The 12,720-nt window shown below is 50.3% G+C and overlaps 1 protein-coding gene across 1 annotated transcript; it reads left to right on the forward strand.

Annotated features, from left to right (window-relative positions):
* The first annotated feature begins 367 nt into the window (after nt 1-367).
* Nucleotides 368-12,720, forward strand: LOC115356951 (vacuolar protein sorting-associated protein 13C-like). Its single transcript, XM_030048271.1, has 6 exons — nt 368-813; nt 1,235-1,463; nt 1,613-1,741; nt 1,869-1,958; nt 11,244-11,399; nt 12,226-12,720. The coding sequence occupies exons 2-6, from the start codon at nt 1,452-1,454 to the stop codon at nt 12,607-12,609; spliced, it is 771 nt and encodes a 256-aa protein (XP_029904131.1). The 5' UTR covers nt 368-813; nt 1,235-1,451; the 3' UTR covers nt 12,610-12,720.

Raw genomic sequence — 12,720 nt, forward strand, 5'->3', positions numbered from 1 at the left:
CGCTGGCCACATCGTTCCAGTGTGACTTCAGCCTGCAGGCCGGCGCCGGCGGGGGCCTGCGGGCATTGAGGGGGCCCTCTGGGGTCCCTTCAGGGTCGCAGTTCACCAGCCTTTAAACACCAGAAACCTGATCCGGCATCACAGACCTGACCTTCTCTCTAATTGTCACAAATAACATTGTCTTGTCATTTTTAGAAATATTTCAGGGCTAATTTTGCAGTAGTTTTTTTTTTTTTTTTTTTTTTTTTTAAACTGAGTATCCGGTCATTTTCTGGTAAATTTGTGGGTCATTTTTTGCTAATTTACACATCACCTTGTTTCCCCATGTTTTTGAAACATATCACTTGAATTTTCTGAGGAAAAAACAACTGTAACATTAGTTTAAAAAAAATCGTACACACTAAATAGATAAATTAAACATGAAAAAAAAAATACCATAAGAAATTACATGTATAATTTCTTAACAGGTAAGATCATAAAAAGGTTTTAAAATCATGATAATGTTATTGCTAAAATCTTACATATAAGATCTATTTCTCGTGGTTAAAAGTGTTTGATATCAGGGCTCCTACAGGGTGAAGTCTGCAGTTTGGAAGTCGCCTTGTGTTTCCCGAGGATGAAACTGTTGTAATGCCTCTGCTCTGTTCTGAGAGGGTTCCAGGTGTTTCCAGGTGTTTTTGGTGGGTCTGGGTCTGTCTGAGTTTCACTTTCGGCCCACAGGTGTTGAGGCCATGCTCGGTTGTCCTGGAAACCAAAACCCACCCTGACCAGCCGCTGACGGGCTCTGTGACTGTGGAGGAAGTCATCGTCAAGGTACTTTTAGCCTGAGATGAGCCGTGTGAGCATGAAGCGCAGACGGAGACAGAGAAACTCCAGTTAACATGTGAGACTGTAAAACTTTTTTCACAGTCGCACTAACCAGAAACCACTGGCACCGGCACGACGTCACCGCAGCCCCGACTTACAGGCGGCGCTCCAACAAACCAACAGCAGCTGGTTTCGCTGGCCAGTTCACAAATTTAAATTGAAATACGAGGTGTTTTTCTTTTTCATGGCCAACAAGCGATGAGCAACGTTTTAAAAATAGTTTGATTCTCATTTTCTATTTCAAATAACAAATAAAATCACTAGAAAACAGAAACCAAAAAAGGTCCAATGGAAGCAGTTTGTGTCAGGATTTAATCACCTGATAAAGACTCTTTAACACATTAGAGCTCATCTGTCGTTCTGTCAGATCTCTCCTGTCATCCTCAACACTGTGATGACGATAACGGCCGCCATGACGACCAAGCCGCAGGACGAGCAGAGCCAGGACGCCAAGCCTGACATCGGTGACCTCTGGTCTGAACATCTATGCCTGCAACTTCTGGTTCCTGGGAGTGGACCAGGCCACCGAGGTCACCGAGAGCTTCAGGGAGCAGGACGGACGCAATGATGGCGAGAGCTTCACGATGGACATCAAGGTGCGACCGTTTGACAGTGAGAACCCTCTCAGGTTCTCCGTGTGTCCCTGAACGCAGCCACGAGTGCATCTTAGCTGATGGGAGGATGTTTTACTGCTGTCCTCTGAGGTCAGTGTGTGTGTGTGTCTGTGTGTGTGTGTGTGCAGCAGGTGGTCCAGGTGACTCTGGAGTCAGGTTTGGGCCACAGGACAGTTCCTCTGCTGGCCAAGTCTTCGTTCAGCGACTCGGCTAAAAACTGGTCGTCTCTGCTGCAGCTGAACGCCGACATGACGCTGGAGGTACGAGCCACGGAACATCAAGGAACGTCAGGAACGCAGCTTAGTTGTGTGGGAACGTCATTTTTAGGAGACAGGGTGGAACGCATTAACATTCATGTCACGTTGAGTTGCTGCTGTGCATCTGCAGGTGAACTACTTCAATGAGAGCCACGCTGTGTGGGAGCCGCTCATCGAGAGGGTGGACAGCGGAACACGCAGGTGGAACCTCAAACTGGAGGTAAACCCGTTATGGTGTTTTTCCGCTAGCACCTACTCGGTTCAACTCTATTTGGTTTGTAAGGTTTTCCATTACGTGATAGTACCTGGTAACAGGTACTATTTTAGTACCTACTCGGCCGGGGTTCCAAGCGAGCTGAGTTGAGTCAAAAATGTGACTTAAACACTGTGCAGGCCACTGATTGGACAGGGAGCGACGACACATGAGAGCAGCTCCTTCACAAAAACCAAACCCGCCATGTTTAAAAAAAAAAAAAAAACTGGCAACAGCCACCTTGTGCATTGATCATCACTGAAGTAGGCAAAGTTGGAAAATGGCAAGCAAACCGGTACCATGGTCAGTTGAAGAGGTGTAGACTTTTCTGTGCTTGAAGGTGGGGCCGCCCAACTCCACCCACGATGAGGTGGTACTCGGTTGTAATGGAAAACCACCAAAACCGAGGTGAGCCGAGTAGAGTTGAGTAGGTGCTAGTCAGTAGTCGAGTTGTAAAAAAAAATTCAGGGGGGTGGTCAATTTTTTTCACTTGATGAAAAGGGAGGATGGCAGTTTTACAGGGTGGATGATTTTGACCGTTTTTATTTCGGGGGGATGCCATCCCCCTTCATCCCCTCTCAACTCGAGTACTGGTGCTAGTGGAAAAGCACTATTAGCGTCTGTGTTAGCTAGCAGCTGTAAACTCTGTAGAGATGCTGGTTCTGTCTCTTGAGGTGGAACCTGAAGACTGACAGGAACCACACGTTCTGCTATCTGCTGAAGTATGTTTGATCACCGTCAGCGCATCACTACATGTCCTTTCAGACAACACATTCAGTCAAACTGTATATCAAACTGTATGTAAAACTGTATATCAGACTGTATGTAAAACTGTATGTAATACTTAAGGTTATGATCCATAACCCCAGTTCTTTGAGTAATATTCGTTTCGATGTCTCACTATGGGAAGCAAGCCTCGCTGCAACCTTCAGAAGAACTTCTCTCATTCCGCCAATCCTGATTGGCTGGTGAAAGTGTCTGTCCGCAGCACCTCTAGAGACCGATGCTCCAGTGGCCTCTTACAGCCCGGCCCTCGTGTATCCCGCCCCAGCCCGACAGACTTGCGTCTGTAGTGACCACTTTCCTGGACAAGACAGGCCCCATGGGCATTCCCTGTGTCAGTGCCGCAGTGCCACAACGCACTCCGGTGTGACCAAAACCCTCCGTGCGCCATGACGCACAAGGTCCAGCCTGAGGGAAGCCACCCACCTCTGGAATTCCCTCATGTGGAGGCGACCAAGACAGACTACGAGGATGGCAGATGCCATCAGACCGAGAAATCGAAGACATAATCTGGACCGAACAGATTTGCACAGATGAAAAAACACAATGCATGCCTTGAAAGTCTGCACTCTCTCCGCCGGGAGGCGGGCTGTCAGTGACACCGATTCCAGAGTTAATCCCAGAAAGATTATGCTCTGTGTCGGAGATAGCATGCTCTTTTCCGCGTTTATTACAAAACCTAAGTCGGTTAGGTGGCGTATGACGCGTGTGCACTCTGACCTACTGCTCTGTGTGTACCAACAGGAGCCAGTCGTCCAGATATGTCGCTTAGCGGATGCCCTGGCGTCTCAGCGGGGCGATAGCTGCTTCCATGCACCGTATGAACACTCTCAGACTTAGAGACAGGCAAAAAGGAACACACCCCCTGGAAAGCGAATCTCAGATCAGTGGAGGTGAACCAATTGCTTTGCCTTACTAGACACAGGAGGGATGCGTGTGTGAGCATCCTGAATTTGTATTTCCTGAGAAATTTGTTCAGAGCCAGCAGATCCAGGATAGGGCAAATCCGCGAATATATTTTAAGTAAAACCTGCCCTGATTTTGTGAGGGAGGGACGACAGACACAGCTCCTTTGTTTAACAGCGAGAGGATTTCCTCCTGCAAAACGTGAGCGGGGAACGACCAGCTGCATCCCTGGCGGAGAGAGAGGCGGTTAGACTGCTCTCTTCTTCCTGGCCTGGAGACTGACTGCTGAGGTAGGTTGAGCTGGTGGAGCTGCAGCTGTGGCTGGGGATTTCTTGGGCCAGCCGGATCCAGTCTTCCACCTGGGAGAGTGGGTCGGGGCGGGCTGGGGTTTGGGCCATCCTGGAATTTTGAATTGTGGCACCTGGGAAGCAGCCTGTGCAAAGCTTTTGCGCTGTACAGGCGAAGGAACTGGGGGCTTGCGGGGGAGGCAGAGTTGCAGCGCCTCATCCTCCTTTTTCTTGGCCTTGCATCGTCTCTGCATAGAGGCCAGCGCAGAGCCAAAGATACCCTCTGGGACACTAGGCATGTCGAGGATATCCTCCTTCTGTCTATCCGACAGGTTAGCTAAGTTCAGCCACGGAGATCGTTGCTGTAGGACCACAGTTCCCAGCATTTTTCCCGTGGCCTGGGCCACGCAGCGTTGCACACGGAGGCATAAATCGCTGATGACTGGTATTTCCTCCAGTGAAGCCGGGTCGAGTGTCCTCTCGTACTCCTCGCAAATCTCTGCCTGGTAAGTAGTGAGGAGCGAGAGGGCATCAAGTGCTCTGGCCGTAAACGCTGCTGCCTTGTAAGCCTTCTTGGTCAGTGCTGACTGAAAACAGTCCGACTTAGAGGGCAGGGTAGGGCGTGCGTAGCAGGCCCAGACACCCAATCCCTTCAGTGTGGAGGGATGAGGCGCCTGCTGTCGGGCTCCTCCTGCTGTACGACTGGTCCTTCCATGTATGTGCCTTCTCCGGTAGCAGCTGTGGGAAGACGCTCCTCGCCAAGGGCAGCCTGTTTCCTTCATAATGGATCCGGTCGTCTCCGTGAAAACGGCAGGCCGGGGGATGTCCAGCTTTTCCGCCGCGCATTTGCTGTCTCTCTCTCTCCTGCCTGTCCTCTCTCTCTCTCTCTCTCTCTCTCTCTCTCTCTCTCTCTCTCTCACTCTCTCCTGTCTGTCCTGTCTCTCTCTCCTGCCTGTCTGAAGCTGAGAGATTAGCTGGAGTGTTCACGCTCCATGAGACTTGAGCAGCCGTGGAGAGGAGTCGAGACTCGATCAGCCGTGGAGACCAGTTGAGACTCGATCAGCCATGGAGACCAGTTGAGACTCGATCAGCCGTGGAGAGGAGTCGAGACTCGATCAGCCGTGGAGACCAGTTGAGACTTGATCAGCCGTGGAGACCAGTTGAGACTCGATCAGCCGTGGAGACCAGTTGAGACTCGATCAGCCGTGGAGACCAGTTGAGACTCGATCAGCCGTGGAGACCAGTTGAGACTTGATCAGCCGTGGAGACCAGTTGAGACTTGATCAGCCGTGGAGACCAGTTGAGACTCGAGCAGCCGTGGAGACCAGTTGAGACTCGATCAGCCGTTGTGGGGAGTCGAGACTCGAGCAGCCGTAGAGAGGAGTCGAGACTCCTGTCCTGTCTCTCTCTCTCCTGGTTGTCCTGTCTCTCTCTCTCCTGTCTGTCCTGTCTCTCTCTCTCCTGCCTGTCTTGTCTCTCTCTCTCCTGCCTGTCCTGTCTCTCTCTCTCCTGCCTGTCCTGTCTCTCTCTCTCCTGCCTGTCTTGTCTCTCTCTCTCCTGCCTGTCCTGTCTCTCTCTCTCCTGCCTGTCCTGTCTCTCTCTCTCCTGCCTGTCTTGTCTCTCTCTCTCTCCTGCCTGTCCTGTCAATTTCAGTTTCAATTCAATTAGCTTTATTGGCATGGCTGCATATTATACAACATTGCTAAAGCTTATTTACATAAAATACAATCATAGCAGACAGATAAACAATATATAAATATATAAACAAACAAAAAAAACAAAACAAACAAACAATACAAGAGAGCATGGAGTACAATAGGGGCTATGGAAGGCAGGTAGAGAGACGGGCAGCCTGTTCTCTCTCTCTCTCTCTCTCTCTCTCTCTCTCCCTCTCCCCCTCTCTCTCTCTCTGTCTCCTGCCTGTCCGGTCTCTCTCTCTCCTGCCTGTCTTCTCTCTCTCTCTCTCTCTCTCCCCTGTCTGTCCTGTCTCTCTCTCCTGGCTGTCCTGTCTCTCTCTCCTGCCTGTCTGAAGCCGAGAGATTAGCTGGAGTGCTCACGCTCCATGAGACTTGAGCAGCCGTGGAGAGGAGTCGAGACTTGAGCAGCCGAGGAGAGGAGTCGAGACTTCAGCAGCCGTGGAGAGGAGTCGAGACTTGAGCAGCCGTGGAGAGGAGTCGAGACTTGAGTCCCAGCCGTGGAGGGCGAGGTAACACCAGGTCCTGGTGTGAGCGGAGAGGCGGAGCCTGAAGGTTAGCTCGTGCTCGGCGACAGAAGCGAGGTAAGAGCTGTCTGTGGACAGTGAAGCCAGCGAAGCCCAGACGTGACATCAGCTCCGTGTGAGAAGAGGTTCTTGAACGGCGTCACGTTGTCCCCACGCGTCCTTTACAGCAGGTGCCACTAGTCCACCTGATGCGGACAGACACTTTCATCGGCCAATCAGGATCGGTGGAATGAGGTAAGTTCTCCTGAGGGTCGCAGCGAGGCTTGCTTCCAAACGTGAGACATCAAAACAAATGTTATGAAAAAGAAGTGTATGTAGCTGGCAGGCCATCCCAGGACTGTTCTCCCACACTGAAGTCCATACAGTGACCTGAGGCTGCAGGTCGCCCTCTCTCTGCCCTGTCTCTCTCAATGTGAAAATGAATTAATATGACAGAACTTTAACACTTTTTCATGTTATGATGCTTCTGTACTGTCTAAAGGTTATAAATAATGATAATAATAATAATAGTAACAATAATAATACGTCTTAGCTATCTATTGTGGTACTTGACCTATCAAGTGAGAGCAGAGCAGGCTGAGCATCTGCTGGATGTCACTCAGCTCGCTGTGTGGGGGGGGGGGGGGGGGGGGGGGGGGGGCTGCTGCTCTCCTCACTGCACTCTCTCTCTCTCTCTCTGCCCTGCCTGTCTCTCTCTCTCTCTCTGCCTGTCCCGTCTCTCAGATTCAAATTTGCTTTATTGGCATGCATGTTTGAAAAAACACAGTTGCCAAAGCATCAATCAATACACTGCAAAAACGCAAAACCCTGATCATGTCTTATTTTAAGTGTAATGAGATATTTTGACTGGTAATAAGACATTTTTGACTCGAAATAAGACAAATAATCTTGGTAAGATTTTGAGTTTTTGCAGTGTAAAATAAACAAAAGCAAAACCAATACATTTCAGAGGTTCAAAATTCACAAATTCTTTACAGTGTACAAAACATATTGAAAAGGAAATGAACACATAGGCTACAGATGATATTTTTTAAAAAATCCATATGAAATACAACCATATCAGTTACATATGAAGTGTGACTGTATCTTGTTATTATGGAAACACCATGTAGTCAAGGAATTGTAATTAGCATTCATGTTCTCTAATGTCATGGCAGAGTCTTACATGTTGTGCAGCGAGCTGTGTGAATGGTGGATTTTCTCCCAGACAGAGTTTCAACAGTTCATCATGTTTTCCCTGATCTGATGGTCTGCTGCTGTGAGCTGCTGGATGAACGTCTGTCTCCCAGTTTGGTCCAGGTGGCAGGAGAGGAGGAAGTGGGCCTCTGTTTCTGTTTCCCCTGATGAACAGTGTTTACATTCTCTCAGCTCTCTGCCTCCATTCTTTCTTCCATGGACCTTTTTCAGTCTCTGATGCTCACTGAGTCTGGACGTTGTTAATGTGTGTCTCTGTTGGGGCTTTTTACACTGACCAGCTCATTTGATAGAGAATATTCAGTTCAATTCAATTCAATAAGCTTTATTGGCATGACTGTATCACAGACAATGTTGCCACAGCATGTTTTGGTGAACAAATAACAAAGGAACATAGAAACATTCAAATCAATATTCTCTGCTCAGTGAGCGATCACTTTCTAATTTGGTGGATTTCATTTGGTTTTTCCACTTGTTGATGTCAGGAGTTTGGTTTTCCTTGTCCTGTCTCTCTCTCTGCCCTGCCTGTCCTGTCTCTCTCTCTCCTGCCTGTCCTGTCTCTCTCTCTCCTGCCTGTCCTGTCTCTCTCTCCTGCCTGTCCTGTCTCTCTCTCTCTCTGTCCTGTCTCTCTCTGCCATGCCTGTCCTGTCTCTCTCTGCCCTTCCTGTCCTGTCTCTCTCTCCTGCCTGTCCTGTCTCTCTCTCTGCCTGTCCTGTCTCTCTCTGCCCTGCCTGTGCTGTCTCTCTCTCTGCCCTGCCTGTCCTGTCTCTCTCTCCTGCCTGTGCTGTCTCTCTCTCTGCCCTGCCTGTGCTGTCTCTCTCTCCTGCCTGTCCTGTCTCTCTCTCTCCTGCCCTGCCTGTCCTGTCTCTCTCTCTGCCCTGCCTGTCCTGTCTCTCTCTGCCCTGCCTGTGCTGTCTCTCTCTCTGCCCTGCCTGTCCTGTCTCTCTCTCTCCTGCCTGTCCTGTCTCTCTCTCCTGCCTGTGCTGTCTCTCTCTCTGCCCTGCCTGTGCTGTCTCTCTCTCCTGCCTGTCCTGTCTCTCTCTCTGCCCTGCCTGTCCTGTCTCTCTCTGCCCTGCCTGTCCTGTCTCTCTCTCTGCCCTGCCTGTCCTGTCTCTCTCTGCCCTGCCTGTCCTGTCCTGTCTCTCTCTCTCTCTCTCTCTCTCTCTCTCTTCTGCCTGTCCTGTCTCTCTCTCTCCTGCCTGTCCTGTCTGTCTCTCTGCCCTGCCTGCCCTGTCTCTCCCTCTGCCCTGCCTGTCCTGTCTTTCTCTCTCCTGCCTGTCCTGTCTCTCTCTCTCCTTGCTATCCTGTCTTTCTCTCTCCTGCCTGTCCTGTCTGTCTCTCTTGGCTGTGCTGTCTCTCTCTCTCTCTCCTTCCTGTCCTGTCTGTCTCTCTCTCCCCACCCTGTCCTGTCTCTCTCTCTGCCCTGCCTGTCCTGTCTCTCTCTCTCTGCCCTGCCTGTCCTGTGTCTCTCTCTCTCTCCTGCCTGTCCTGTCTCTCTCTCTCTGCCCTGCCTGTCCTGTCTCTCTCTCTGCCCTGCCTGTCCCGTCTTTCTCTCTCTATCCTGCCTGTCCTGTCTCTCTCTGCCCTGCCTGTCCTGTCTCTCTCTCTCCTGCCTGTCCTGTCTGTCTCTCTGCCCTGCCTGTCCTGTCTCTCTCTCTCCCTCTGCCCTGCCTGTCCTGTCTCTTTCTCTCCTGCCTGTCCTGTCTCTCTCTCTCCTTGCTATCCTGTCTTTCTCTCTCCTGCCTGTCCTGTCTGTCTCTCTTGGCTGTGCTGTCTCTCTCTCTCTCCTTCCTGTCCTGTCTGTCTCTCTCTCCCCTGCCTTTCCTGTCTCTCTCTCTCTCTCCTGCCTGTCCTGTCTCTCTCTCTCTCTGCCCTGCCTGTCCTGTCTCTCTCTCTCTCTGCCCTGCCTGTCCTGTCTCTCTCTCTCTCTGCCCTGCCTGTCCTCTCTCTCTCTCTCTCTGCCCTGCCTGTCCTGTCTCTCTCTCTCTCTGCCCTGCCTGTACTGTCTCTCTCTCTCTGCTGCCTGTCTTGTCTCTCTCTCTCCTGGCTGTCCTGTCTTTCTCTCTCTTGGCTGTGCTGTCTCTCTCTCTCTCTCCTTCCTGTCCTGTCTGTCTCTCTCTCCCCACCCTGTCCTGTCTCTCTCTCTGCCCTGCCTGTCCTGTCTCTCTCTGCCCTGCCTGTCCTGTCTCTCTCTCTCTGCCCTGCCTGTCCTGTCTGTCTCTCTGCCCTGCCTGTCCTGTCTTTCTCTCTCTATCCTGCCTGTCCTGTCTCTCTCTCTCTGCCCTGCCTGTCCTGTCTCTCTGTCTGCCCTGCCTGTCCTGTCTCTCTCTCTCCTGCCTGTCCTGTCTGTCTCTCTGCCCTGCCTGTCCTGTCTCTCTCTCTCTCTCTGCCCTGCCTGTCCTGTCTCTCTCTCTCCCTCTGCCCTGCCTGCCCTGTCTCTTTCTCTCCTGCCTGTCCTGTCTCTCTCTCTCCTTGCTATCCTGTCTTTCTCTCTCCTGCCTGTCCTGTCTGTCTCTCTTGGCTGTGCTGTCTCTCTCTCTCTCTCTCCTGTCCTGTCTGTCTCTCTCTCCCCTGCCTTTCCTGTCTCTCTCTCTCTCTCCTGCCTGTCCTGTCTCTCTCTCTCTCTGCCCTGCCTGTCCTGTCTCTCTCTCTCTCTGCTGCCTGTCTTGTCTCTCTCTCTCCTGGCTGTCCTGTCTTTCTCTCTCCTGCCTGTCCTGTCTCTCTCCTGCCTGTCCTGTCTCTCTCTCCTGGCTTTCCTGGCTTTCTCTCTTCGCTGTCCTGTCTCTCTCTCTCCCCTGACTGTCCTGTCTCTCTCTCCTTCCTGGCCTGTCTCTCTCTCCTGCCTGGCCTGTCTCTCTCTCCTTCCTGGCCTGTCTCTCTCTCCTGCCTGCCCTGTCTCTCTGTCCTTCCTGTCCTGTCTCTCTCTCCCCTGCCTGTCCTGTCTCTCTCTCCCCTGCCTGTCCTGTCTCTCTCTCCCCTGCCTGTCCTGTCTCTCTCCACTGCCTTTCCTGTCTTTGTCTCCACTGCCTGTCTTGTCTCTCTCTCTCCTGCCTGTCTTGTCTCTCTCTCTCCTGCCTGTCCTGTCTGTCTCCACTGCATTTCCTGTCTCTCTCTCTCTTTCTCTCTCCTGCATGTCCTGTCTTTCTCTTTGTGGGAACACAGAAACTCAGCCTGCAGACACTTCTTCAGATTATTGATGATCTTCAGATTTTTTGATGAACTACTTCAGATTATTGATGAACTTCTTCAGATTATTGATGAACTTCTTCAGATTTTTGATGAACTTCTTCAGATTATTGATGATCTTCAGATTTTTTGATGAACTTCAGATAATTGATGAACTTCTTCAGATTATTGATGATCTTCAGATTTTTGATGAACTTCAGATTATTCATTAACTTTTTCAGAATATTTATGAACTTCAGATTATTGATGAACTTGTTAATGTTATTGATTGTATTGGTAGATAATGAAACGATGATGTTGATTGTTTTTTGCGAAGGTTCTTCAGAAACTTGTTGAATTCTATTGTAAAATGTGCAAATGCCTTTTATTTGTTCTGTTGTGTTCTGTTTTAGTCTGTTCTATTGTTCTATTGTTGTGTTCCACTCTGCATGTGTGCTCACTTTGATTTCTCTAATTGTTCTGTGTTCTGCGAGAGCCTGATGGCAGTGTGCGAAGTAATGTGGAGCAAAGAGGAGCACAGCTCCCCTAGTGGTGACATGAGCTCCCCTGGCTGGAAACACTGTGAAATGTTTGTAGCCAGAGGAAACATTTCACAGTGTTCCCACGGTGTGCAGCTCCCCCGCACACCGTGGTTTACTTGGCGCACTGCCTGACGGTGATCTTGCTCTTCTGCAGATGAAGAACAACCCGGTCCAGGACAAGAGTCCGGTTCCTGGAGACGACTTCATTGTTCTCCCTGAACCTCGCACGGCCGTCAACATCTGTTCCAAAGACACCATGAACATCACCGTGTCCCAGTGCAGCCTGAACGTCTTCGCCAACCTTGCCAAGGTACCACGCCACGTGACCATGGCAATGATGATGATGATGATGATGATGATGAGGGTGATAATCTGGGCAAAAACAGAACCTCCATGTAGCTTCAAGAAGCAAAACCCAAAAACTCTCATGAGCAAAATAAATGTCTAGTTTTTCAGATTTTGATCAAGATTTTCTGAAACAAGTAAACTTTACCTTCCCGCGTTTTTCCTGCGGTGTTGTCATGGTAACAAACTCTGAGGCAGCCAGCTGAAAACTCATCCTGTAACTGTGGAGGAGGCAAACAGCAGCCTGAACCTGTGAGGTCACCTCCTGCGTTTTCTGTTTTCTGTCTTCACACAACCAACACGGAGTGAGTTAGCACAACACCGGACCAACTTTTTTACAAACTGTTGACATGAGCCAGCTGTTTCCAGATCAGTAAAAGGTAAAAATGTCCAGGACAGTCCTCCATGTGTTTGGTGCTGCGTTAGGACTGAATTTCTCCCTGTGCCCGGGCTGTCGGACCTCAGTGATCGTACAGATGGTTTCTGTGGACATTTTTAACTTTCATTGATCTGGAAAGAAATGGCCACTTTGTCTGGAGAAAAAAAAAGTTGATCCGCCGTGTTGCACCAAGAAAATCAATATTTACCTCATTACATTCCATATTTTCCTGACGAAGATACTGACGAAACGTTTGGTTGATTGTTATCGGAGCTACGGCTCAGTTCTTCTGTTCGTTCCAAACAAACAGGAATACGTGCCAGTAGAATATTGAGATAGAGACGAACCAGACGCACATTTATCTGTTGAAAAAGCTGCAGATGTCCGACTGACAGTGCTGTCTCTTCACCAGGCGTTCTCCGAGGGCACGGCCTCCACCTTCGACTACTCGCTGAAGGAGAAGGCGCCCTTCACCGTCCGGAACGCTCTGGGAATCCCGCTGCTGGTGCAGCACAGCGCCAACCTGCGGCTCGTGGGCTCCTCGGCGCAGGGGAAGCTGCATGAGGTGGCGGTGGACCAGAGCGTGGACCTGGAGCACTCCGTGTTCGAACCCTCGTCCAGAGGCAAACTGTCGGCCCTGCAGCGCCAGGAGAGCTGCCTGTTCAACCTCAGCATCGGTCAGCCGCCGTCAGACCGCTCTCTTATCCACATACATGACACGTGTAGAAAGACTTGGCTCCTCAGACTCACACACACCACTGGACTTGGGCTCTGTGTCACACATTTACAGTTATAGTCCAGTAATTTTAGGCCAAAATTGGGGTCAACCTAGGACAAACTGCAAGAGAAGCAAACTCAACTGATTTTGGATCCTCGGTTTGTCCTGAGTGAGGGGGAAAAAGTCCCA

The sequence above is a fragment of the Myripristis murdjan genome, chromosome 3 (assembly GCF_902150065.1).
Source record: "Myripristis murdjan chromosome 3, fMyrMur1.1, whole genome shotgun sequence".
Classification (NCBI taxonomy): Eukaryota; Metazoa; Chordata; class Actinopteri; order Holocentriformes; family Holocentridae; genus Myripristis; species Myripristis murdjan.

Bases quoted from the DNA above. Each gene is read 5' to 3' on its own strand.
- LOC115356951 (XM_030048271.1), top strand. The intron at 1,742-1,868 runs GTACGAGCCACG...GTGCATCTGCAG, and splicing joins ACGCCGACATGACGCTGGAG to GTGAACTACTTCAATGAGAG. The intron at 11,400-12,225 runs GTACCACGCCAC...TCTCTTCACCAG, and splicing joins TCTTCGCCAACCTTGCCAAG to GCGTTCTCCGAGGGCACGGC.